This window comes from Penicillium subrubescens (genome assembly GCF_028828155.1).
Source record: "Penicillium subrubescens strain IBT 31985 chromosome Unknown utg000007l_segment0_segment0, whole genome shotgun sequence".
In the NCBI taxonomy this organism is placed as follows: domain Eukaryota; kingdom Fungi; phylum Ascomycota; class Eurotiomycetes; order Eurotiales; family Aspergillaceae; genus Penicillium; species Penicillium subrubescens.
Window position 1 is genome coordinate 3,279,653 of NW_026643157.1, and position 25,508 is coordinate 3,305,160.

General features: G+C 50.4%; 11 protein-coding genes across 11 annotated transcripts; 6 read left to right on the plus strand and 5 right to left on the minus strand.

The window, feature by feature from the left end:
* Positions 1-929: 929 nt before the first annotated feature.
* Positions 930-1,916, minus strand: N7473_010956 (metallophosphoesterase family protein; the record flags this gene model as incomplete). Its single annotated transcript, XM_057156895.1, has 1 exon — positions 930-1,916. The coding sequence occupies one exon, from the start codon at positions 1,914-1,916 to the stop codon at positions 930-932; it is 987 nt and encodes a 328-aa protein (XP_057005550.1).
* An 850-nt stretch (positions 1,917-2,766) lies between these two features.
* On the minus strand, positions 2,767-3,711 carry N7473_010957 (dienelactone hydrolase family protein; the record flags this gene model as incomplete). Its single annotated transcript, XM_057156896.1, has 2 exons — positions 2,767-3,416; positions 3,477-3,711. 2 exons carry the CDS (start codon positions 3,709-3,711, stop codon positions 2,767-2,769), a joined length of 885 nt encoding a protein of 294 aa, XP_057005551.1.
* A 488-nt stretch (positions 3,712-4,199) lies between these two features.
* N7473_010958 (class I SAM-dependent methyltransferase) lies at positions 4,200-5,012 on the plus strand (the record flags this gene model as incomplete). Its single annotated transcript, XM_057156897.1, has 1 exon — positions 4,200-5,012. One exon carries the CDS (start codon positions 4,200-4,202, stop codon positions 5,010-5,012), a length of 813 nt encoding a protein of 270 aa, XP_057005552.1.
* Positions 5,013-5,597: 585 nt separating this feature from the next.
* Positions 5,598-6,662, minus strand: N7473_010959 (glutathione S-transferase family protein; the record flags this gene model as incomplete). Its single annotated transcript, XM_057156898.1, has 6 exons — positions 5,598-5,740; positions 5,801-5,947; positions 6,008-6,289; positions 6,340-6,411; positions 6,469-6,556; positions 6,609-6,662. 6 exons carry the CDS (start codon positions 6,660-6,662, stop codon positions 5,598-5,600), a joined length of 786 nt encoding a protein of 261 aa, XP_057005553.1.
* Positions 6,663-7,107: 445 nt separating this feature from the next.
* On the plus strand, positions 7,108-8,278 carry N7473_010960 (zinc-binding alcohol dehydrogenase family protein; the record flags this gene model as incomplete). Its single annotated transcript, XM_057156899.1, has 2 exons — positions 7,108-7,640; positions 7,744-8,278. 2 exons carry the CDS (start codon positions 7,108-7,110, stop codon positions 8,276-8,278), a joined length of 1,068 nt encoding a protein of 355 aa, XP_057005554.1.
* A 969-nt stretch (positions 8,279-9,247) lies between these two features.
* Positions 9,248-10,276, plus strand: N7473_010961 (alpha/beta hydrolase; the record flags this gene model as incomplete). The annotated part of the gene is made up of 3 exons (XM_057156900.1): positions 9,248-9,361; positions 9,427-9,549; positions 9,638-10,276. 3 exons carry the CDS (start codon positions 9,248-9,250, stop codon positions 10,274-10,276), a joined length of 876 nt encoding a protein of 291 aa, XP_057005555.1.
* Positions 10,277-10,870: 594 nt separating this feature from the next.
* Positions 10,871-12,145, plus strand: N7473_010962 (FAD-dependent oxidoreductase; the record flags this gene model as incomplete). Its single annotated transcript, XM_057156901.1, has 1 exon — positions 10,871-12,145. The coding sequence occupies one exon, from the start codon at positions 10,871-10,873 to the stop codon at positions 12,143-12,145; it is 1,275 nt and encodes a 424-aa protein (XP_057005556.1).
* Positions 12,146-12,629: 484 nt separating this feature from the next.
* On the minus strand, positions 12,630-13,695 carry N7473_010963 (alpha/beta hydrolase; the record flags this gene model as incomplete). Its single annotated transcript, XM_057156902.1, has 3 exons — positions 12,630-13,289; positions 13,331-13,498; positions 13,579-13,695. 3 exons carry the CDS (start codon positions 13,693-13,695, stop codon positions 12,630-12,632), a joined length of 945 nt encoding a protein of 314 aa, XP_057005557.1.
* Positions 13,696-14,299: 604 nt separating this feature from the next.
* On the plus strand, positions 14,300-16,876 carry N7473_010964 (type I polyketide synthase; the record flags this gene model as incomplete). Its single annotated transcript, XM_057156903.1, has 5 exons — positions 14,300-14,503; positions 14,566-15,042; positions 15,102-15,282; positions 15,333-15,464; positions 15,516-16,876. 5 exons carry the CDS (start codon positions 14,300-14,302, stop codon positions 16,874-16,876), a joined length of 2,355 nt encoding a protein of 784 aa, XP_057005558.1.
* A 49-nt stretch (positions 16,877-16,925) lies between these two features.
* N7473_010965 (Male sterility NAD-binding) lies at positions 16,926-22,163 on the plus strand (the record flags this gene model as incomplete). Its single annotated transcript, XM_057156904.1, has 1 exon — positions 16,926-22,163. One exon carries the CDS (start codon positions 16,926-16,928, stop codon positions 22,161-22,163), a length of 5,238 nt encoding a protein of 1,745 aa, XP_057005559.1.
* A 949-nt stretch (positions 22,164-23,112) lies between these two features.
* N7473_010966 (MDR family MFS transporter) lies at positions 23,113-25,108 on the minus strand (the record flags this gene model as incomplete). The annotated part of the gene is made up of 4 exons (XM_057156905.1): positions 23,113-23,420; positions 23,507-24,237; positions 24,308-24,720; positions 24,809-25,108. 4 exons carry the CDS (start codon positions 25,106-25,108, stop codon positions 23,113-23,115), a joined length of 1,752 nt encoding a protein of 583 aa, XP_057005560.1.
* Between the last annotated feature and the right edge of the window lie 400 nt (positions 25,109-25,508).

Genomic DNA, 25,508 nt, shown 5'->3' on the forward strand with positions numbered 1-25,508 from the left:
CTTTCAAATTAATATCGATATTTAATCAAAATCCTCTTGTGAACTGGCTTCTATTAGGCACCGTCGTGTCTTCCTACTAACGGAGTCATTCAAGAAGAAAGGCATGGCCCTAATAACTGTTGGGAATAGATTGTCGGTCACGTGACCGCCAAGCGGGCGGAGCGGCCCCACTCGTAGCTATCTAGACCTCTTCGCCCTTAGCAATTTTATCCTGCTTACACTCTCGTCAATCTTCCAGTGTGCACTGTAGCCTATCTTCAACAATAACTAGGTCTCACCTGAATTATTGTACAGCTGATATTATTCGTGAAGCCCATCCATGATAGCACTTCAAGAATCTAAATCAAGACACCGGGGAGAAGTTCTTTTTAGCTAGATACGCTTTGCTCTTCTATCTTTCGAAAGATTTTCTGTATTTTACTTGGATATTCTTCCTAGATAGATCAGGAAAATTGTTTGGCTTATCTTCACAGCATCACTGATGGATGGTTTTGAATTTTGGTGAGGAGGGGGTGATTCAAACTCATTGGACCCATGTACACGATTTTTTCCTGTCCTATAAGGCTCGGATACATTACTCGTAAGGCTCACTTGGGACAATTTACTAGATATTCGATGACTTTCACCTAAATCACTATAAATCTTTACACTCTGTTGATCGTTGCTACCTCCTGTCGTTGTCAGAGCAAACATTGACCCTTTCGCGCATTGGTCAAATGAATTTCTATTTAGTTTCTAAGCTTCTGGTGCTCTTTTCTTCTTTGTTACAGTGAAAAATTTCATGGACAGTTGCTTCCACAGCATATAATTCTCGATTGAGATCATCCCAATCCAAGAGATTAAATGATGCAATCGTCAAATCCAACTGTCGAAGCTTTCTCTATCAGCCATCGCTATTTCTAGTTTTAACAAAATCTTAACTCATAACTCTATCCGTACATTCTCCATCGTGTCGGAACCTCTCCAGTTTTGCGAATTTCTGGACCTGGCAAAATCTCTCTCAGGAGCTCATCCACCCCCATACCCATCTCAGCACAATTCTTCCATTGCCGTGGATAACCAAGACTGACTTCCTCAAATCGGCACCCATCCTTCCAATCCGTTCTCCGAATATGAAGATGGCCACTAACTACCACTTTAGCATTGAATCTCCGATGCCAATCATCTGTCAATTTGGTACCACACCATAAGCTAAACCTTGGGATAAATTTGAGTGTCACCAAGTCTTCCCGTAATGGCCAATGGTTTGCAATAACAAGAGGCAACAACGGGTATTGTGCTCTCGCAGCCTCCAACTTTGTCTCAAATTTCTTAATGAGCGCGTTGCACCAATCTTGCCGACTAGGATGCGGATCCGGATGAAGCAAAAACTCATCTGTAGCTTCCGTATCCTTCTCTCTTGCCCAAGGGACAGCACCCTCCAAGCTCACATCGTCAGGTCTGAACGAATAATCGTACAGTGTAAAAATTGGAGCAATAACAGCTGGACCGCCTTCTCCTTTCCAAATAACAAAATCGTCTTCAGGAGTAAGAACGTTGTATTCTCGTGCTATATTAATGCATTCTTGATATTTCTGCTCTCCTCGAGCTCCGGTGTCGGATTCAACGGGCAACGTGTATAGCTCGTGATTGCCTGGACACCACCATGTGGCATCGAAGCACTCTGTTGCTCTGGAGAATGCTAATCGTAAATGCTCGGCAGATTCTCCAACATCTCCGCATAGAATGAGACCATCTCCCGGATGCGGTGTCAGATTTGACCAAGCTACTTTGTTGTCCGCGAAGCCGAGATGGAGATCGCCGATGGCGTAAAGCTTGCCCGTTGGCATTTCCCTTCGGCGTATTGAGCTGTTGGATGCATCAATTGTCTCTCTCTGTCCAAGTAGTTGGGAAGCTTGAGGATTGGCAGCCATCATTGTGAAGTCGTAAGCTGAAGCCTCGGCCTTGATGACCAGTCGTCAATGTCAAAATTTTGTACCTGGGCAAGCGCGCCGAGAGCCGAAAACGGACGGCTGCGTAACGATAGGTTGTGTTGCGCCAGACGAATTTAGCGAAGCTAGAACTGGCGACAAAGTTTTTTGCTCGAATGTTTTGTGTTGTACAAACGTTTGTGTTCCTTCAGCTTCAATTGCAAGTTCAAATAGTGTAGCCGAGTCTGCTCAACAGAAAGCATAAGCCCGCGGTTAAGCTTTTCGTCTTAAATGAGGTAAGAATGAGAGAAGAATAACAGGAGACGTTATTCAAGACTGCTTTTGCTAGAATCAGCACTAATTCTGGATCACACAATCTAAAATACTACCCCGCGCCTTGGCAGCAATCAGCTGACAATCAAGCGCCGAATTGCAGGGGACACCGTAAGCGTTTTAAGATAGTACGGTCGCGTTGCGATACGCTTTCTCACGCGGGTACCCGACTCGATTAGCGGTTAAAATACAGATCATGCCTTAGAGAGATCGCAAGCCTGGTAAAGTTGTAAGCTTGCACCCCGCTACAATATCTAGCGTCAAGAGATGTACTCGGCAGAATATCTCATATCGAAGGGCTTTCTACCCCCTCTACTGCGTTGATAATCTTAACTCTAGCCACAGTATCTACGTGGACAGACTGGAGCCCTTTTGCAGTCCAGTTCTTGATGGCGGTAATGTTTGGGTGCTGACACCGAATCTGTCGATGTCAGGAAGTTGGAAGCTTTTGATTGACATAGATCAAGCTGCGAACCTTCCTGGGTCAAGAGCACATCTATATACTATTGTTCTGAATATTCTCTTAAGAAAAGCATCGCGAGAACCACGACACAGCCTGCTCCTCCGCTCGCTTCGCCGCCGCCATCTCCTCCTTATCTTCTGGATGGGTGCGGATCGCAAAGCCATGCTTAGCACCGGGGATAATCTGGATGTCATGCTCGGCATCCTTCTTGCTCTCAAGAATGGCCTTCATTTTCTGGATATCGGGTCCCTTCATCTGCATGTCTTCTTCGCCGACGGACCATGAGATGGGGATTTTGATGGAGTCAATGTCGTCCGGAACCTTGATGTAGGTCGGATGCGCGACGAAGGCGGCATCAATAAGAGGTTCCGGGACGGAGGAGAGGGTCTGGGAGGAGTGTCGGGTTACGCGGTGCGTGGGGTCATCTTTTGCGAGCTCGATAGTGTGCTTGCCGCCCCAGCAAAATCCGGCCGCACCGATCTTCAAGTCCTGAGTCTGAACGGAAGAAGGAGGAGGCGAGGTACGAAGAGCCTTGAAATACTTGATCACGCCGGCTTCGGTCTTGGCCGGGCTGCATGTCAGTATCCAGGGGATCACGTAGTACAGGGCCAATAGGAAAGCGAACGGCTTGACGAAGATTGTGGTGAACCAGGAGGATTTCTCTAAGAGCGTGTCAAAGACAGGGAGGACTGCTGGAGACATGGCACGGCCTTGAGGTATCTACAAGTTAGCTATAGGTTAAGAGTTCGGATGTTGGGGGCGGAACGAACCGTTCATGAAGTCTGGACAGTAAACTAGGAAACCTCCCTTGGCATAGTGGTCGCATAAGACTCGGTTGTTTACAAAGTCCCAGCCAAATGCATCAGTGATGAAGACAATGATGCCCTTGGGCGTGACGCCGGCTTCGGGCCTAGCAACATAGGTTTTGACGCCATGGATCGTAACCTCCGAGCCAGTGGGATGGCTCTTGGAGACACCTCCACGAAAGCAGTCAGGACAGGACATTGTAGGAGGGATTGAAATGTCTAAATGAGAACTGAGGATTGAGGATTACGCGTTTCGACCCAGGAGAGAAATCCAAATAGGCGGTCAATTGATAAAGGGGAGATATTATGAAGCTGTGTTGATGATATGTTTGAGCCGACCACTTTGTGGCCGGTTTCTACCGACTCCGATAATCCGACTTCCAAACCGACCGACTCCGATATTGAAATCCGACCGACTCTCCGATATTGCAGCGACCCCGATACTAAGTGGCCTAAAAACTGTAAAGAACATTGATAATCGACTTTAGGTGGTGTGTTGATACGCTGGTTTCCCTTATGTTGTGCAACAAGTGTTGACCTTAATTTATACCTCTTGCTGAAATATTCTACCCCAAGGTACCTGATGAGGAACAACATTTGAGTACATAGTTCCAGTCATCAGTCCTCCAATCGTCTTTCAATCTTTCCAATCCGCAACAATCAGCCTTCCAAAACCCAACATTCACGATGACAACCCAAGTCTACAGCGCCGACCACAGCGCTCCCGTCCTGCGCACCCACGCGTGGCGGACCCCGCAAAACAGCACGGCCTACCTCCTTCCACACCTCCAAACCACCTCCAAAATCCTCGATATTGGCTGTGGCCCCGGCAGCATCACCACCGGTCTCGCGGCCCTCGTACCAGCCGGCCACGTCACCGGTATCGAGCCCACTTCCCCTCCGCTTGAAGCTGCTCGTGCCTTCGCCGCGTCCGAGGGTATCACCAACATCTCCTTCCAAGAAGGCGATATCCACGCGTTGCCATTTCCAGATGAATCCTTCGACATCGTGCACGCTCATCAAGTAGTCCAGCATATCACAGACCCAATCCATGGACTGCGGGAGATGCGAAGGGTATGCAAAACCGGTGGCCTCGTCGCGATTAAGGAAAGTGCGAGTTTACACTGCTATCCTGACGCGCCCGAAATGGCTCAATGGCTGGAAATTTACCACAAAGTAGCGGCGGAGAAAGGCACGAATCCGCACCCTGGGGCGCGAATCCATGTCTGGGCTCGTGAAGCCGGGTTTGCGCCCGAGGATGTGACGTGCAGTACGGGAAGCTGGTGTTTTCGGACAAAGGAAGAGAGACAGTCTTGGGGAGGCAACTTTGCAGAGAGATCTGTGGGGAGCCCGTTGAGTAATTATGCTATTGAGAAGGGGTATGCGACGGAGGAGTTTTTTGAGAAGATGCGGGAGGTTTGGCTGGAGTGGGTTGCGAATGAGGATGGGTGGTTTGGGATTTTACATGGGGAGATTCTTTGTACGAAGAGGGATGCATGATGGAGCAGCGAAAGCTGATGGGAGGCAGTACAGTAGATCAGAAAAGGATTAAATCGTATACTGGTTACATGGAAGAAAGTGCTCCTTGAACTAGCATCATGTACGTAGCAGAACCACAATCAACCAGAGAACAAGTCAACTACTACTCTGTTTTGTATTGATGAGACGCTAATGATGGGAAATGAGTGGCAAAGAACTGAGCGAAATAGGCCACGACTTCTGCATCAGAACCACAATCTCTCAACGTCACGATAATGTAGAATCTCACTATTCTGAGTCCTGACTATACAAACCATTATTCTGACTATACAAAGCCACAGCCATCCTGCCTTTCTCATACACACTACGCTTTTTAAATTCAGGCTAACTTTTTACCTTCCTGCAGGTTTTCGTATAAGTACTCAATGTCCACTACTAAAAAAGAGATATTCTCAATATCAAAAAGCGAAGCTATATTTACCACAATGACTATCAAATTGAGTATACTGAACACTTTATAAACTTCAATTTCCTCTCTCCCCCAACCCTCGCCACTTGAGCTAGTACGTTAATTTGTCAATCTCATTTCAATGCGCTCGCATGCGCTTACACCGTCCAAGTCTTTGGATCGATGCCTCGCTGCACTGCAGGCCGCTGCCTGATGCGCTCAATCCACTTCAGCAGATGCGGGAACTGGTCCATTTCCTGCTGGGTGATCTGGCCGTTGCTGTTCCAGGCATTCAACCACGCTTACAGGTGTCAGTCAATAGGCACGGTTAAGTACGTGTTGGGAACAAGAAGTGTCTTACGCCAAGTGGAGATGTCTGCGACAGAGTATTTACCCGCGCCTATGCCGGCGAGGTATTCTTTGACCTGGCCAGTGTATTTGCCCGAGAGATGGATCTCAAGGACGCCGTAGATGCGGAGGACTTCGTTTTTGAAACGATTGAGAGCGACTACATTCAAGCAAGAATCAGCAACTTTTACCAAGCGGCGGTATAATTTCAGGTACTTACCCGCGTCGTCCTTGAAATTATTGGAGAACCAATTCAATTGGCCTTGAATTGGTTGGCCCTGGCGATTTGTTAGCACAGAGGATGTTATCGGCGCTAGGAGGTTCATTACGCTGCCATGCCAGAAGAAGAGCCATTGCAAGCATTCACTCCGCCCAACATCGTCTGTGAAGCCGAACTCAGGCTTCTTGTCGCATTCTTTGAAGAGGTGAAGCAGCTCGGCTGCGGTCTCCATTACCGGAAAAGGCGGGTTTTTGGTGTTGTCGACGAGGACCGGGATTCGTCCTGAGGTTACGAATAAGTAAAATTTTCTTGCCTAAAAAAGGGTTATCTACCATTTGGATTGAGTCTCAAGAACCAGTCTTTTTTCTGGTCATTGGTGCTAAGGTCAATGATCGTCTTAGTGTCTGGATAATTATCGTCAGCGCCTCATGCGAAGAAGCAATTATGCCATTTCCCCTCACATTCGACGCCATACAACTCCTTCAATTCCTCAAGGTAAATCTGCACTTTCTGGCCGTTTGGAGTCGACGTGGTGATCAGGTGGAGCCCCTAGATACCCGTCTTAGCTCCAACCTAAAGGGCCCGGCGGGCTGTCACTGACCTTAGCGTTCTTCACCTCCGCTGGGGTGTCATCGAGATAGAAGGTTGAGGTCATTTTGGACTAGATATTGTTATTTCGCCTTTCTGTTAATTTTAATTGTCTTGTAAAGATTGTGGGCCGTTATAGTAAAGGAAAGCTGGGGGTTGTCGCGCTACTCACCCTGAAAATTGTCTAGAAGTCGGTGATTAGCTCTGTAGTGATCTTGCCTAAACTATATGCTCGCTGTCGCCGATGTGGGGCCTCCGATCGGTGCTCCGATCGGTTTTTCCTCGAAACACGATGATCATTGCTATTATAGCTCAAAATAGCCCGACGATACCCTAGAGTATAGATAGAGTGAAGAGGTGTTCAAGGAGATTAACCACGAAGAGGTAGCTACGGAGAAATAAGCACTACTCCGCATTTTTTGGCCCAATCTCTCGAAGACATTCGTTCACTTTTCTTTCCACATACCTATACCGGAAGACGACTCAGGCCAACGATAATGGCCAGCGCAGTAATGAAGGCTCTTGTCGGTGACGAGTCCAGCGGCTACCGGCTGGCGGACGATTTCGAAATTCCCGTCCCAGGACCAGGCATGATGCTTTGCCGGGTGCATGCGGTCGCCCTCAGCCCATACGATGCAAAGATTGTAGACTATTCAAATACGCCCGGTGCAGTGGGTGGCTGTGACTTCTCTGGTATTGTTGTTAGGGTGGGCGAAGGCGTTACGCGGTTCAAGGAGGGCCACCGCGTCCTCGCCGTGACCTTTGGACTCAACGCCGCAGACAAGACAGCCGGCGCTTTCGCCGAGTACGCGCTGGCGACTGAGGACCTGAGCTGCCATGTCCCCGACAACTTGACCTTTGAGCAGGCATGCTCAATGGGACTTGGTATTGCTACTGCTGGGCTCGCCCTTTTCCAAGCCCCCGGGCTACACCTGCAAATGCCGCGACCCAAGCCAACCTCTGATGATGAGAACATGCCTTCGTTTGTTCTTGTCTCGGGGGGTGCAACGGGCACCGGGACGATGGCAACCCAGTTGTTGAAGATGTGAGTCCAATGCTCCGCCCCGATATAGACTACCTATGTAGTGTTATTAGATACACTTCAGAGAAGCATCTCAGAACCACATCACTGACACTAATGTTCACAGCGCCGGTTATACACCCATAGTCACATGCTCCCCCGCCAACAATGCCCTGTGCGAGAGCTACGGCGCTGCAGCTTGCTTCGACTACCGTTCGTCCACATGCGGAGCCGACATCCGCGAATACACTGCCAACAACCTCGCCTCTGTCTTCGACTGCGTGACTGATGCGCCGACAATGCGGATGTGCTATGAGGCCATTGGCTCTTCCGGTGGCACCTACGTTGCCCTCGAAGCACCTACCCAAGTCGTCAAATACACGCGGAGGGATGTCCGTGCCGACTGGCTGATGACTCCGACCATTACGGGAACGCCAGTGGTGATTCCGGGCACGTACGGGCGCCCTAGCACACCCGAGCATAGAATATTTGGGGCTGAGTTGTTCCTGCTGGCAGAAAAATTGTTGCAGGAGGGCGGAATCAAGAATCATCCTTTGGATATTAGGGAGGGGGGCTTGGAGAGGATTCCTACGTATGTGAATGATTTGCGTGTTGGGAATGTACGGGGTAAGAGGATGATCGTGCCGTTGGTTGGTGCTTAGACTTGGTCAAAAGCGTAGTTCTCAATGTTATATATGCCTTTTCATCCCAATAAATTGCTGTGAAGATTTAAATAAGACTGTTTCAGGGCTTGTGATTCCGAACACCCTATTCTATAAATCTCTTAGTTGCCTCAGAGACTTCTTACGTATATGTGATTGAGTCAAATCTATTTAGATCTTGTATCGATAATTATAACGCAAAAGAAGGCCTGAATTCGGCCCGTATGTTGATCGGGGCTCTAGAAAGGTGTTGGTTTCTGGGTCAGAAATCCAACCCCTGAACCGACGCAAAAGTTATAACGAACAAGAAGCACTGCATCCAGATTCCGGACGATTTGAATAACTTAAAATAATTCGTTTAATCGTGCACCCGCCTGCGACTGCGACCTCTTGCCGCAGCAGAAGACAAGGTTTCTAGGTCAGAGTCATCAATGATTGATGTTTATGGGCAGAATTCTAACCAAGATGATTACTGACGAGAAGTATCTCAGGACTCACTCGTCAGAATACCAAACAGTACCCAGTTCAATTAATTTCTCCCTCTCCTAGCTTTTGAATAAGTTTGGTAGCTAGGTGCTTATCATAAGGAATTTGGGTAACTATGTTGCTCTGATTGCAAACCTCAGACATGATTTTGCAAGACTTTGCCAATTCATAATCATAGGCAAATCCTTTCTTGATTTAGCCCCTGAACACTCGCTTAATTTAAGAGGTTTAGCAAGCGGGGGGGTCGTTTCCAATACCTGTATTTCGAGTCGGAAACTTGAACTTGGCGTACTATAACGCCGCTGCCCCCGCAGCGGCCCTGTCCGACTTGCGAGGTCGGGGATCCGATCGGTGGTGGAGCCTCAGACAAGCTTAGACTAGGCTCATCTCGGACCTTGTAGTCCCGGCTATAAACATCAAAAGATGAATGCATGAACAATCGCCATTTCTTTGCAGTTTGTTGAATGAAAAACCTTTGAAACAATGGCACTACCTTCCCGCGAAGATATCGAATTCAAGACCCTCAGCGGCATCACGTTGCGCGGCTGGCTGTACCCAGCCGCGAAGCGCGGACCTGCAATCATCCTTTCAGCAGGAGTACGTGAGAATTCATGTCTAAATTCTTTGAAGGGAAACCTTTAACCTGATAATTTGCCACACAGTTCAACATGCCTAAGGATGTAGTCGTACCTGATATTGCCGAATGGTATCAAAAACGTGGGTTCACAGCACTCATCTTTGACACATTCGGCATTGGCGCTAGCGACGGTGAGCCCAGACATGAGGTAAGTCGTCCTGGGTTATTTCACTATATACCTGTATATGCAAAGCCTTTTGAGGCGGGTATCAGCTGACTTTCAACTGTCGTGACAGAGCGACATGCAAAGGCGGATTGACGACTTCATCGACTCGGTCACATGGCTTTCCCAGCAGCCTCTCGTAGATCCGAAAAAGATTGCGGTTTGGGGTCTTTGTTTTGACGGCAACATCATGCTCGCGACCGCGGCCCACGACCGGCGGATCGCCGCCGTCGTAGCGGTCGCTCCCATGATCGATGTCACTGGGGACCCAGAACGCAGGGAAGCCATCTTCGAACTTGGGCTAGAAGACCGCGCTGCCCAGCTAGCTGGTGAGGAGCCCATGTACCTGCCCTTAGTCGATGAGGATGGCAATACGCCGCTCGGTCAATTTTTGGGCAACTTCTTCACGACAATGGACAGCATGAAGATGCCCATTGAAAACCGTGTCACGGTCCATACCTACATGCGATGCCTTACTTGGAACATCCTGCACCTTTTGCCAAAGATCAGCCCAACACCAGTCATTATGGTGACGCCTGAGCTAGACCAGGTTTTCCCCGCGGAGAGGCAGAAGGAGGCGTTTGACATGCTGCGTGAGCCGAAGGAACATCATCTCATTGTTGGGAAGAACCACTTTGATTGGATGTTTGGGGATATGGATGCTGTGTTTGACAAGCACCTTAACTTTTTAAAGAAGCACCTGTCGCTTTGAAACATTTTGATAATATACAAAGAGGACGCAGGTGGCCCTTGGACTATAATTAAGAAGATTTATCGTGACTCTCGCTTCAATGTTCAAGTATCTATCTATTCAGTAGATTTTGAGAAACATTCCCCATCCACTTAACATAAGCGAATCTTGACGAAAATCATTTGCTCTTACTTTTGGCCATGCTGTGCAATTGCGTCACGCAGGCGAGTTTAAAGTCTGTGGTGTTTTGCAACCCCTTCTCTGGCATCCATTGTTCGCGGACATTGTAATTAGGACCAAGACAACCGAGGGCTTTTCGAACCATTCAGGTACATAGCCAGAATTATTCGAAAAGACCCACCTCCGAGTCGGCCGTAGTACTCTAAGAGTTAAACATCGGTCGTATGCACACCGAGCCGACCGACTCCGGGCCCTAGCGGACCCTTGCAACCGTGAAGCGACTCAGGAAAGCTCCGATGATTGCGGAAAGCAGATACCTCAAGCATAATTAGAGAGATCCCTAATTAAACTCATATGGCGACCAATTAGCTCTCGTAAGGCCATTTTACACCTCGTCATACTCTTCATTCCATCGGTGTTCATCTCTCTATCGTTATGGTCTCCTCATCAACCCCCAAATCAGTAACTATTATCGGTGCTAGCGTGGGCGGCCTCACGCTTGCTCTCGTCCTCAAGCGATATGGCATTCAATCGCGATTCTTCGAACTCCGAGACGAAAATCATGACTTTGACGGCGCCGTCTCGCTCACTCCAAACGCTTTGCGCGTCGCCGATTCCATCGGTGCATACTCTCGCATCAAGCATCAAGGCTTCAACTTCGAGGCTATGACTTTCATGACGGATCCTGAGCACGAGATTACCGGGAAGCTCTACTTTGGTCAGAAAGACGTGTATGGGTACGATGGCATACGCATCACACGAAAGGTGTTGATCCACGAGTTGAGGGAAATGGTGAAAGAAGCTGGAATCGAAATACACTACGGAAAGAAGTTTACCAAGGTTGTCAATGAAGACGACAATGGCGTCGAGTTCGAGTTCGCAGACGGAACTCGGGAGAAAGCTGAAATGTTGATTGGCGCCGACGGTATCCATTCCAAAGTCCGATCGTATCTCTTCCCAGACATCCATCCACATTACGGGGGCTTCCTAGGCTTGACGTATTGCTTCCCACGCGCCAATGTGCGACTGGATGACGACTTCCCACTTCCAGTATCTCTGCGTGGGGAGCACGGTTCCTTTATTATCACGCCTCAGGCTGAAGGTGGAAAAGAGATTTTCGTTGGACGACAGTTGAAGTACGAACCGCAAGATCGTGCAGGATGGTCAGCAATGTTGCGGGATAAACAAGCAGTGATTGAAATACTTCAGCGAGATCCCACTGCATGGACACCACTCGTCCAGTCTGTACAAGCGCAAGCTAGTGCTCCGGACGCTCATTTCCTAAATGTCTGGCCATTTTACACTGTTCCTAAAATGGATCGTTGGCATTCATCAACGGGAAAAGTTGTTATAGTCGGAGATGCAGCGCATGCTATACCACCCTCAGCAGGGCAAGGCGCAAATCAAGCCTTTGAGGACGCTTATAGCTTCGGAATGCTCTTGGCAACCCTCAATGGCAAGTCAAGTTGGTCGGACGCGTTGACGGCTTGGGAGACATATCGGATGAAGAGAATGGATGAGGTGTTAAGATTGACCAACCGGCTTCTCACCATCAGGATGACGGAGGAAGAAAGGGCGAGTGTGCCCGAGGACATGAGGTGGGAGCTTGATTGGAGTAACGCAGGCAAGTCACAGTTGGGGTGGTTGTACCTTGTAGACATCGATCAGGATGTTGAGAATTTAGTAAAGACGTTGAATGTACAGGCATGAGATAGATAGATGGTGTTAGCATATGATTATTACTTAGTTAGTCATATAAAATACAGCAGCAAGCTTGAAAATAGGTACCTTGCGGGGGCTACTTGTTGAGCAAGCTAATCAGGAAAGGGGGGAAAGACTATTTGACAGATATCGCATGACTTTGTCTATTAAGATCCTCCAACCTCTCGATAGATCTTGACTTCATCAACAATCTAACCACTCTCGAGGGCCCTTCCTTTTCTCCGTTTGTATCATAGAGGAAACCATCTGAATTGGTGTGAATTGATCGAATCTTGTGAAGTAACAGAAACGGATGAGTGGTGATATAATACCCCTTTGGGAAGAGAGCCTATAACCTCGACACCATTCGTACATACACACAGAAGAGATAACATTGTGGGCAGCATATATGTATGCTACATAGATCTCAGGACTCAGGCCGGGATAAAGCCCCCGCATGAAGTTTTAGACCATGCTGGCAGAACTTTGTGACTTAGAATTTCAAAGCTTCTTTAAGAAACTCTAGCTGTGGGGTTAGCAGCTCATCAAGGTCAACGCTTAAAAAGTCCGAGTGTCCTCTATCCTTTACAATATGGAACTTCTTCAGCGGTGACCGCATGCTGTCAAATATGCTCTTCTGATACTCGGGCGGCACGATCTCGTCATTTTCAGGCGTCAGGATCATAACGGGAGTGGGGCTGACAGACGTGAACAGATTCGCGGGCTTCCACTTAGCATGACGGTAGAAGCTTTGAATGGTCAGACTATCCTTAAAGGTCGGGGCGTTCTTCTTAGCCCCGTGGACCCAGTTGGGAAGGTGGGCCTTTTGCTCGGGTGTCATTTTGGCCAGATACTTGAAGAACATTAAATGCTCGCCCTTTTCGTTGAGGAGGGGTATATATCCGGGCGGATCGCCACGAAGCTGGTTCGCCCGATCCTCGACTGCACGCGCGACGAGTTCCTCCTGGTCCTCCTCATTCAGGTACCACTCGGGCATCAGACCTTGCGCTATGACGGCCTTTACACGCTTGTCAAAAGCTGCTGCCTCGAGTGCGATCCCAGAGCTATAGAAAAAGCCCCATATGGCTATGCGGTTCGGGTCCACCCATCCCTCTTTCTGCAAGAACTGTTCCGCATTCATTAGTCTATTGAACTGTATGGGAATTGGAGTCGTAAGTATGGACAAATACATACTGTGACGGCATCTGAGTTGTCTTCGGCCATCTTCTGCGGGTCCAGATCATTTCGAGGCAGGCCGTCGCTTGTGCCTATAGTTCGGGCGTCGTAGACAAGAGCCGTCAGGCCATTACGTCCGAACCAAGCTGCTATGGCATCCACAAAGATCTCCTTTGGGCACATAAACTAATGGCCTCAGGTAAGTAAAGGTTCGAGCATTTTTTTGGGCAGATCTTATGAGACGTGGTCGTTCAGGGTCGACTTACTGCGCCATTGACAATCACTGCAGGACCACCCTTAGGGCCCACGTACAGCGAGCCGCGCAAAGTCAAGCCATCAAAGGTTTTGAATTCAACGTCATTACGCTGTTGTTCCGTGGCCATGATGATATCGAATCTTCTCAGGAATGGAGTCTCGCGTTGAGAACTTGAGAACGAGAGCAATTTGTGTATGGCCTACCGGAACCAAAGGTAGGTTTCCTTGAATGGTCGCTTCAAATCTCGGATGAAGATATTCAAGCAAGTGGGAGAAACTCCGCGTTGATATTGAGAATGTTGTTTGGATCTGCATCGGTAGACTGAGTATCCTCCGACAGGATCGGGATTTCGGAGGTAGGATCAGTTAAGCTTACATTTTGCCGATCCGATCGCCGTCCAGGCGGGGGACCCTGTCCGATTGACTACTGGCTTGGAAAGACATCTTGCACCGACCGGACCGGACCGCCGACCGATGGCTTACCGGACCCCCTGTTCCATCAAAGTGGTTCGGTCTTTGGTATGATCTATGCAAATCGAAGGACAAACGGGTCTCAGCTGAGAACTACCTGTGGCCATATCGCTGACGCAGCTAGACTTAACCACGGTCACATCCAGAACGCACAAAGCTTGAAATCTGCATCCATTCGAATTTCCATACATTGAAGCTAATGCAAGTTGTCAACCAACTATTTTTTCTAGTCCAATTGATCGATTCAACCCAACTTTGATCATGGGCAGCCTACCCGAACCCAACGCCATACCGCTCCGGGAGCCCATTGCGGTAGTGGGAAGTTCCTGTCGCTTTCCTGGAGGTGCTAATTCCCCATCGAAGCTTTGGGAGCTCCTCAAAGACCCCAAAGATCTTGTGCGAGAAATCCCGCCCAGTCGGTTCGATACCAAGGCGTTCTACAACCAAAATAGCCAGCACCATGGAGTATGACAGCGTTGCCTTTCCAAATTACATATTTGAACTGAGTGTAACTAATGTATCAACAGAGCACGAATACAAAGTATGCCTACCTTCTACAAGAAGAACCGCGACTTTTCGACCGTGATTTCTTTAATATCAGCCCGAAGGAGGTCGAAGCGATGGATCCCCAGCAGCGGTGTCTGCTTGAGACCGTTTATGAAGGCGTAGAATCGGCGGGCTACTCAATCCCTCAGCTTCAAGGATCATCTACTGGCGTCTTCGTCGGAGCGACGTGCTTCGACTACCAGTTTCTTTCGATGCGTGGCTTCGACAGTCTACCGCAATACTACGCAACTGGCGGTTCCATGGCAATCCTAGCTAACCGTCTATCATACTTTTTTGACTGGAGAGGCCCGTCGGTTGCGTGCGATACGGCTTGTTCGTCCTCACTCGTGGCCCTGCACCAAGCAGTCCTTTCCCTTCGAAGCGGAGAAATAGGTATGGCCGTTGCAACAGGGGCAAATCTCATCCTCGGCCCTGAGCTTTTCATCGCTTATTCAAATGTATGTTGTGCTTTGAAATGAGGATCTGGTTGCAGTCTAAGCTGACAATTGCCTACAAGTTGAACATGTTGTCTCCTAATGGGCGATCTTACATGTGGGATTCCTCTGCTGATGGATATACACGAGGAGAGGGTTTTGCCTCTGTTATTCTCAAGACTCTCAGCCAAGCCATCGCCGACGGTGATCACATCGAGTGCATTATCCGCGAGACCGGTGTGAACTCGGATGGTCGGACGCCAGGTTTGTTTGCCAAGCTCTCTCTGATGTCAACTGTAATAACCGTGGTGTAGGTATTACAATGCCGAGTGCAGAGTCGCAGTCTCAACTCATTCGAGACACGTACATGAGGTGCGGGCTGGACCCAGTACGCGATCGCCCTCATTACTTTGAGGCCCACGGCACTGGTACGCCGGCAGGTGATCGTTAGTAAATTCTCTCCATAGCCAATAGACTGCGATGCTGACGTGCAATAGCTATTGAGGCGCGGGCCATACATGACACGTTCTTCCCCGCAGAACGAGGCCCAGACGATGGTCACCTCTATGTTGGTTCGATCAAAACCGTTATCGGTCATACCGAGGGCACTGCAGGTCTCGCTGGAGTGCTCAAAGCGTCATTGGCGGTTCAAAATGGCCAGATTCCAGGAAATCTCCATTTCCAAGAGTTGAATCCAAAGATTCGGCCATTTTCCAAGAACCTCTGCGTTCCCACAGCTTTGACACCCTGGCCCACCCTTTCCTACGGTGAGCCGCGCCGTGTGAGTGTGAACAGTTTCGGCTTTGGCGGAACTAATGCCCACGCTATCATTGAGAGTTGGGATGGAGCCTACGATCGCTATACGTCCAAGCCAGATGCAGGTGGACTCGTTGTCCTGTCTGCCAACTCGGCTCAGGCACTGGCAGCCAAGGCTACAGCGCTGGCTGGCTACCTACGAGAGCATCCCAATACGGATCTTGTTCGACTTGCCCGCACTCTGTTTCAGAGGGCCGAATTCCTCTTCCGGGCTTCCTTTTCCGCTACATCTGCTGCACAACTTGCTGAAAAGCTTGAATCACGCGCAGAAGCGCTCAAGAAGACCGCACGAATCCCAGCAATTCCAAAGACCCTACCCCCTCGCATCCTCGGTGTCTTTACCGGGCAAGGTGCTCAGTGGGCCACCATGGGCAGGGAGCTCTACGAAGCATCATCTGTGTTTCGCAAGGCTATCGACCGGATGCAGCAGAGTCTCAATGCGCTTCCTGACAGCGATCGACCTGAATGGACTCTGATTGACGAACTTTCCGCGCCCAAGGAGACGTCCCGCGTTGGCATAGCCGTCATCTCGCAGCCTATCTGCACTGCCCTCCAAATTGCTCTGGTGGACGTACTTCACGCGGCCGGTGTTGACTTTGCGGCCGTTGTTGGGCATTCGTCTGGAGAAATTGCCGCTGCCTATGCTGCCGGGTACCTTGATTCTCGAGATGCTATTCGCGTTGCTTATTACAGAGGATTCCATTCTGTCCTGGCTCAGGGATCGGACGGCAAACGCGGCAAGATGATGGCCGTGGGCATGGGTTTAGAATCGGCATTGGCATTCTGTGACCAATTTGGTGCGAACCTCAGGGTCGCCGCTAGCAACTCCCCGACAAGCTGCACGCTGGCGGGAGATGCCGTTCTTATTGATGAGGCTAAGGAGCAGTTAGATCAAGACAAAATCTTTGCCCGTGTCCTGGCAGTGGACACAGCATATCATTCCCACCACATGCTGCCATGTGCCGAGCCTTACCTTAATTCGCTGCGCCAATGTGGAGTCAAGGCTCTAAAGGGGGCCCAGAAAGTGCGAGTGGTACTCTAGTGTTTGGGGACCGAATGGCCGCAGTCGCTCCTTCGACAGCGAACAAAGCATGAAATTGCTCGAGGGACAGTACTGGGTCGATAACCTGACCAGCACGGTACAATTCTCACAGGCAGTGAACCGAGCCTTGTCTGAAGAATCCTCCGTCCTAGACCTCGCACTTGAGGTAGGACCGCACCCAGCTCTCAAGGGACCAACCTCCGAGGTGATCAAGTCGCTGACCGGTCTGAACCTTCCGTATTGCGGTGCCCTCAATCGCGGACAAGGTGCGGTTGAAGCCTTTGCCGATAGCTTGGGACTTCTATGGACGTCATTCCCGTCGTCACGCCCTCTCATTACCTTCGACGGTATGCAACGGGCCCTACCACTAACTAGCCCTAAGAAGCCCAGCATTCTCAAGGGCCTACCGACCTATCCTTGGGATCATGATAGCCTTGTCTGGCGCGAGTCGAGGGCCTCTCGCCTTTTCCGCAATGGCCAGCCTCAACATGAGTTGCTCGGTCGCCCGACCACTCTGGGCGAGGACGGCAGGCGAGAGATTCACTGGCGCCATGTCTTCAAGCTGAACGAGCTCCCATGGGTCAGTGGCCATACTATACAGGGCCAGGTTCTCTTCCCGGCGACAGGATACGTGACAATGGCGTACGAGGCCGCCGTGCGTCTTGTTGACGACCAACAAACACTGTGCCTTGTCGAGCTCCACGATATTGAGATCGTGCGCACCATGGGCATGCTGGAAGATTCATCTGGCCTGGAAGTTCTCTTCACCATTCGCGTTACGAGCCAGACTGACAGCTGCATCACCGCCGAAGTGGCCTGCTACAGCGGGGACGTCGATGGGACCAAGCTGGACGGCCCTGTGAACGCACTCACCGCACATTTCAGTGGTGGAGTGCGGCTTTTCTTGGGACCTTCTCAGAAAGACGCCCTGTCCAGCCGGAATAAGCCCCTACTTCCCTTGAACGCTTTAGATATGGAGCAATTCTACTCATATCTGTCCAAGGTGGGTTACAACTATTCCGGTGCCTTCAGAGCTAGCTCGGTAGAACGCCACCTCAACCACGCTGTGGTATCCGTACCAAACCCTCCTGAATCCAGTTCAGTGCGTCCTTCTGTGCACCCCGCTGTCCTTGATACCACCATTCAAGGTATCCTGGCCGCCTTTTCTTACCCAGAAGACGGAAGACTTGGGGCGGTATATCTCCCCACGGGGATTGATTGCGTCCGTATCAACATGACAGCCGCCTCTCCGGATTTCCTCATGGCAGACAGCCGTCTGACTTCATCCGGAGAGAAGGGACTCACGGGTGACGTTGACCTTTTCAACGCAAGCGATGAGACCGTCCAAGTTCAAATGCGTGGAGTCCAGTGGACCCCCTTGAACCAGAGTCGGGAGCGCCGACTTTATGCAAGCGAAACCTGGGTACGTGATGCGGCTTACGGAATCGAGCCCAGCCTCAAGACCAAGTTCTCTCCAGAGGACGAGGTGTTGCGGAAGCTTCTGGTGCGCACAGCCCATTTCTACCTGCGAAAGCTGCGCAGCCAGATCAAGCCTGCTGAGCTTTTAGTCATGGGCAAACACCGGCGGCACATGATGAAGTGGGTCAGGGACCATCTGTTTCCCCAAATCGAGGCGGGCAAGGTTCCCGATATTGAACCAGAGTGGGAAAACGACACACTGGAAGATGTGCAGAAATGGAGCGCTCCCTATATTGAAGCCCGAAACAACGATATGCTTATCCTTCATGCCGTGGGGAAAAACTTGGCAGCCATTGCTCGTGGAATCATGCCTGCCCTTCAGGTTCTTTTGAAGGACGACATGCTCGACCGCTTATATGTGGAAGGAGTGGGTTTTGCCGACGGCAACCTTGATCTAGGGCCCTTGGTCAAGCAGCTCTCACACCGATACCCGCGTATGAAAGTGCTCGAGGTTGGAGCTGGAACAGGCGGTACCACTCGAGCTGTGCTTTCGGCTGTGGGCGATCAATATGCGTCATACATGTACACTGACATCTCAGCCGGCTTCTTTGAGCCCGCAAAGGAAAAGTTCAGCCAGCATGCCGCCAAAATGTCGTTCAAGCTGCTGAACATTGAAAAAGATCCGCTGGACCAAGGATTCGACGAGGGGGCGTATGACATGGTTATAGCCTCCAACGCCTTGCATGCGACTCGAAGCTTGAAAGAAACAGTCAGCAACTGTCGTCGCCTGCTTCGGCCAGGCGGCTATTTAGTGTTGCTGGAGATCACAACTAACCATCTTCCCATACAACTCATCATGGGCACGCTTCCTGGGTGGTTCCTGGGCGTCGATGAAGGCCGCGTCTGGGTACCCACACTCAGTCTTGATGAATGGGACAGCTTGCTTAAAGACACCGGATTTTCAGGCGTCGACACAAGCTCAACTCCTTCCTTCTGCTCCGTTATCATATCCCAGGCAACAGACGAGATCTTCCAGGAGCTTCGGGAGCCACTTTCTGTTGCTTCACGTGCGGCAGGCCGCTCACTCGGCCACGTTTTGGTCGTCAGCGACGTGGCGTCGGAACTTGCATCCAAATCGCAGGCGCTCCTTGCTTCCACCGAGGGTGTCCTCCAGTGTGAGCTTGAAGGTCTCGAGGAAAACAATTGTCCCGTCGGAGCAGCCGTGCTCTGCCTTTGCGACCTGGATAGTCCTGTCTTCGGCGAAATGACTGTGGCCAGATTCGAAGCTATGCAGGCTCTTTTCCGCAACGCCAGTGCTGTTCTGTGGGTAACCTCAGGCGCGGCTTCGGGCAAAAATCCACTAGCCAATGTGACGGTGGGATTGGGACGCACGCTGCTCGCTGAACTTAGTGATTTGCGGCTTCAATTCCTTGACGTCGATGAACCCACATCGCTTGAGCCATCTCTACTGGCAACTCTTCTCCTCAGACTCACCGGAATGAATCAGCCTGATCCAAGCGAAATACTCTGGACTCACGAACCCCATCTCGCACTCAGAGATGGCGCCCTCTACATTCCAAGGGTTTTGCCTCTCGATAGCATCAATAGTCAACACACAGCAAAGAACAGCCAAGTCACCCAGTTGACCGATCCTAAGGGAATGTTCGCCGCCGACAAGACCTATATTCTTTTCGGCATGACGGGAGACCTTGGAATCTCCATTGCTCTATGGATGGTGGATAACGGGGCTCGAAACGTCGTGTTGACCAGCCGACATCCTCGTGTTCCGGCCGGAGTGTTCCAACTCATGTCGCAAAAGGGAGCCGTGTTGCGTGTCGTGCCAGTGGACATTACGAACAAAGAAGGCTTGAGAGCGGCATATACCGAGATCAAGTCCAGTATGCCGCCCTTTGGAGGTATTATCAATGGTGCCATGGTGCTTCGGGACCGCCCCTTCCTCGACACGTCTTGGGAGGACTTTGAGGCGGTGCTAGCGCCTAAGGTTGCCGGAACTCGCAATCTTGACGAGCTCTTTGGTGGAGATGAGGCGTTGGACTTCTTCATAGGGCTTTCGTCTGCAACATCGATTGTTGGGAACGTCGGCCAGTCCGCTTACAGTGCGGCAAACCATTATATGGCAAGCCTTGTGCGACGTCGGCGGGAGCGTGGACTGGCGGGCTCTGTCGTCGTCATTGGGCTCCTCACGGGCTTGGGCTATATTTACCGTGCAGACAGGAAGCGGAATGCTGCCATTGAAAAGTCCCTCTTACCACAGTTGGATAGACAAGGCGAGACAGATCTTCACGACATGCTAGCCAAGGGCATTGAGTGCGGACGGCCTGACTCAGACCTGCCATCCGAGCTTATCACTGGTGTAAGGAAGATCTTTACGGAGCCGTGGCACGAAGACCCGCGGTTGTCATGCTACCTTCTACAAGAGGGTGCGCAAGAAGAGGACACTGGTCAAAAACAAGCTGATGGGAACATTAAGGTTGAGGCTCAGCTTGCAACAACGGAGGATCCAAAGGAAAGCCTAGCAATCTTGGTGAAGTGCTTCACGCAGTCTCTGGGCAGCATGCTCCAGCTTGACCCCGCTCAGATAAGCGATGACGTGCCCGTGGCTGATCATGGAGTTGACTCGCTCGTTTCCGTTCGTATTCGCGAGTGGTTCTTGAAAGAGCTGGGTGTTGACGTGCCTGTGTTGAAGCTCATGTCGACCAACCACACTCTCTCCCGAGTCTGTGAGGACGCTCTAGTAGGATGGCGAAATCTTCGCACAGGGTCCCAGGCAGAGTCGCAGACAACTACTAACAGTCATGATGATCCAGAAATGGATTGGAAGAAGGAAGTGGCCGACCTCATCGACGGGATACCTTCCCTCATTCCAGCAGGCGCTGACTTGGTCAAGGACGTGCCTCGGAGCAGTTCACGCCGTGTCGTCCTCACAGGATGCACGGGATTCCTGGGTACGAACATACTACGCAACCTCGTGGCAGACGGCGACATTGCAGAGGTGCACTGTCTTTGCCTCCGCTCACGGCCTCTGCGCGTCAAGGACGCAAAGATTCACGAATACAAGGGTGACCTGGTCAAGCCGCTGCTGGGCCTCTCCACCAATGACTTCAAGCACCTCTGCCAGACTGCAGACATGATCATCCATGTGGGCGCGGATGTCGCCCATCTCAAGTCATATGAAATGATGCGGGCAGCCAATGTTGTCTCGACGCAATATCTGCTCGCTATGGCTACACCACGCCGTGTTCCCGTTCACTTTGTGTCGTCGTCCTCGGTGGCCATGCTCCAAAAGGATACCAGCGAGCTGGCCGAGGTGCCGCCGTCCAGCTTTTGGCCACCATCTGATGCCGACTCGCTGCTGAAAAATGCCATCGGTTATGCTGCCAGTAAATGGATGGGCGAGATATTGCTGGAGCGAGCGGAGGGACTTCCGGCCGTTGTGCACCGCTTCCCCAACATCATGGGGCCTGATGCGCCCGAAGAGATTCCCTTAGTGGCGCTAGACAAATACTGCACCAAGATGCGGGCCGTACCGGCGCTTGACCCCAAGCAATGGCAGGGAGAGCTTGACATCATCGACGTCAGCGACGTGGTGCCCGAACTTCTGGCCAAGGCGTATGCTCATGATCCTCGCGAACCATTTGCCGTGCACAATTACTGCAGCGAAAACAGATATGTGCTGTCAGACCTCGAGGGCATGTACAACGACAGGCTCGGCACCAAGGTCAAGGTCCTATCAGTACGCGAGTGGATGCAGAAGGCCAAGGCTTTGGGCATGCCGGCGGGTGTTGAGGCTACCTGGACTGGCAATGAAGTGTTTGTGTCGCCTGTGTTACGCAAGGGGGGCAAGTGATAGGTAATGGGTAGATTTATCTCGTGCAATCAGTTTGTTTGCTTGGTCCTCGGGGTCACATGACCCCATCTCTCTATTTAGACCTTCCAGACCTCAGATTGATCTTTCTTTCCTACATGCTTCTTACACAATCAGCTAGATTAGGGTCTTTTAACAAAGCAGTTTTGAAAAACTTGTTTCATGTAGCTGTTTTAAATTAGAATATCCAACGTTCCCTTATCGCCAGATTTTTTGCACTTTGCACTCAACGAATCTAAGCGCCTATAGAATACTATCAATGTTCATACTGCGCAAGGTATGAACACGCAGCTGTCGCAGACCACCAAGATTGGTGACCTGTATGCAAGCCCAGATACTTTAGAGTGTGATGCAATATGTTTGAATGACCGCGTATAGCGCCACCTTCCCAATCTAGAGCGGATGGGATGCCGATAAATCGTACTCGACGAAAGGACGCCCAAAAAAGCCTTGAAACCTTGACTATGAGATATGAGCTATTTCAGCCCTTTTTCCGTAGGGATTCATTCAATATCACGGGCACAGTACTGAGTTATGGGAAGATAAAGAATGCATTCGATCGGCAGAAAATATAGTAGAACAAAGCGGCGATTCAAACATGTTATGTTGAAAGTCACTATACAGTACACCAAAACTCAATCTTTTATCCTGTCATTGGGCCTGTAGATTTGGCGAAATCTCCCCCAAAGAATATTTGGCTTTGAATATGGATTTCGTGGAACACATAGGATTCACCCACTCGATAGTCCTATTTCAATACATTATGAGGTAGCCAACCCTGGATACCATGATACCATCCAATTTCCTCCTTTGATGCACTCCTCCGTTCCGTCCTCTCTCTAAGCTATACGAATCATCATACAAGATGAAAAAAATTTTATGACGAGAAAAGGACAAGAACTCCATTGGCATAATCTTCCAAACAGCCGTTTCAAGCCTTGCTAATACTTGCTTTCTTTGCGTTAACATTGGTCCATTTGTTGCACAAGCTGAAAGGGACAGTGAGGCCGCAGGCAGCGAGAGTAATCGCGAAAACAACCTTGATGCCCCATGCGTAAGCACGGACAACACCGTCCAGCTCGGCTCCAGAAAATATGCGGTGCACATCAGTGGCCCCGGAGCCCGTGACTAAGGCGGGATTAACAGTCGGTGCGGTTTCGGCAAGCTTGTGCACGATCTGGTTGACGAAGCCGGATTGCGCAGCTGAGAGCAAAAGTGTGCCGCCGACAGATCGAGCGACTGTGCACGAGGGATATAATTAGCTTGTGGATACAAGGGACAAAGGAAATTGACGACATCCTAGGACAGGGCAAAGGAGAACTTACAGATAATAATCGCAGTCGTAGGAGCTATGTCAGTTGGCGCAGCAAAAGCCTGCGCAACGACGACCGGGACTTGGAGGGCCAGGCCATACCCGAAGCCCGCCAAGATCTGATACCCAACCCATTTGCCTGTGGAGGTCCCAATGTCGAGAGTATACAGGAGACCAGAGGCAACGGTCACAATCACAGAGGCAACTGCCATATAAGGAGTTGCAATACCCGTCTTCGTGATGGCTCTGCCGGAGCCATATGTGGCAATGCCGAACATGATGATGAGAGGGATGTTGCGCACACCCGAGCCAATTGGACTGACGTTGTCGACGCTTTGAAAATAAATAGGCAGGTAATAGAGCGTGACAAAATACGCGCCAGCGAAGAAGAAGCCCCAGACGCTGCTAACCCAGACAGTCCTTTTGCGCAGAATACGTGGTGTCAGCATGGCGCGTTCACCTTGCCATATTTCTGCAATGATGAGTGCAATAACTATGACAACGAAGCCGACGAGTAAACCGATAACGACGCTGGAATTCCACGCATGGCTCACACCACCGTACTGAAGAGCTAGAAGCAAGCAGGCCAGTGCACCCATCGTAAGCACCGTCGCTATCGGGTCCATGTGTAGAAGCTTCTCCTTGAGCGTAGCCTCGACCACTTTAGCGGCTTTAGGGGTCTTGAAGGTGAGCAGGATGACAAAAGCGGCCAGACCACCGATTGGAAGGTTGATATAGAAACACCTAAATTTGTCACATCAGGCAAGGTCCAATCATGGCAGGGTTCGATAACTGTAGAAATTTCTTGACTCACCATCTCCAGGATACCCCTTTTGTAAGTCCTCCACCAATGAGCGGTCCACAGACAGCGGCAACGCCATATGACACACCAATGACACCCGTGTAGGTAGCTCTTTTGGTGGGCTCAGCAGCGAAGGCAGAAATTGTGTATACTCCAGGCGCGATACCCGAGGCACCGAGACCGGAGATGGCACGTCCAACAATCAGAGTCGTTGAGTTTGGTGCGACGGCGGCGATCAAACTTCCAAGTTCAAAGATGAAGATTGCCACCAAAAAACTGGTTTTGAGAGGAAAGTATTTGTACGCTTTGCCCCAGGTTGACTGGAACGCTCCGAGCGTCATGAAATAGGCCGAACCGTACCACGAAATATCGTTAAGGCTGTGAAATTGGTCGGTAATTTTTGGAATAGCGGTTGCCACAATGGTCTGAATAAAGAGCATTAGTTTGCCGGAGTGTGATATGTTGCCATTGGCAAAAGACAACTCTACGAAAGCTTAGAGTAGTGGAACTCACCTGATCCAGGGAGCAGAGGGTGATGCTGAGCACGAGGGCAGTCATGATAAAGAAGGCTTCGATACCTTTCGGATATGCCATAGCAGGTTTTGGCGGCTCATCCACAGCTTTTTCTTCAGGAGCAGGATCATCATCTACACCTTTCACAGACGAGGATGTCATAGTGGACGGTGTGTTAGACTCGACGGTCTGCTTTTCCGTTTCAGGCTCGACCTGATGTGTTTTCTCTCCGGTCGCCTCGAGGTTGTCCTTGCCGTTGGCGTCCTCTGGCAAGGGAGGTGGAGGTGTTGATGGAGACATTTGTGTTTGTTGTATGGCTATGGTTCAATTGCTTCACCTTGATATGCGACTCCGCGCGCTTTACTGACGCTTTAAGGTTAAGGTAACTAAGCTTATATCCATGGGGCTGTTAGACTTTACGGAGATAATAGGTACCAGACCCTTATTAGCGAGGGTCCAGTAATTTTGGTAACAAAATCATAGGGGCTGGTAAGCGTGGTACATTGGTAACTTGCCCAAATACCACCTGATTTCAGCTTTGGGTGCTCACCTACCACCGTTAATTCCGTTCATTCCATTATTTCCGTTAACTCCGCTCATCTGAATGGGGATAGCGGCTCGGGGCCTCCCGTCTTTGTGGAAACTCTACGGGAAGATCGTCGCGCGGGTACTTTGTGGAGTTTTTGACCAATTAAGAAAT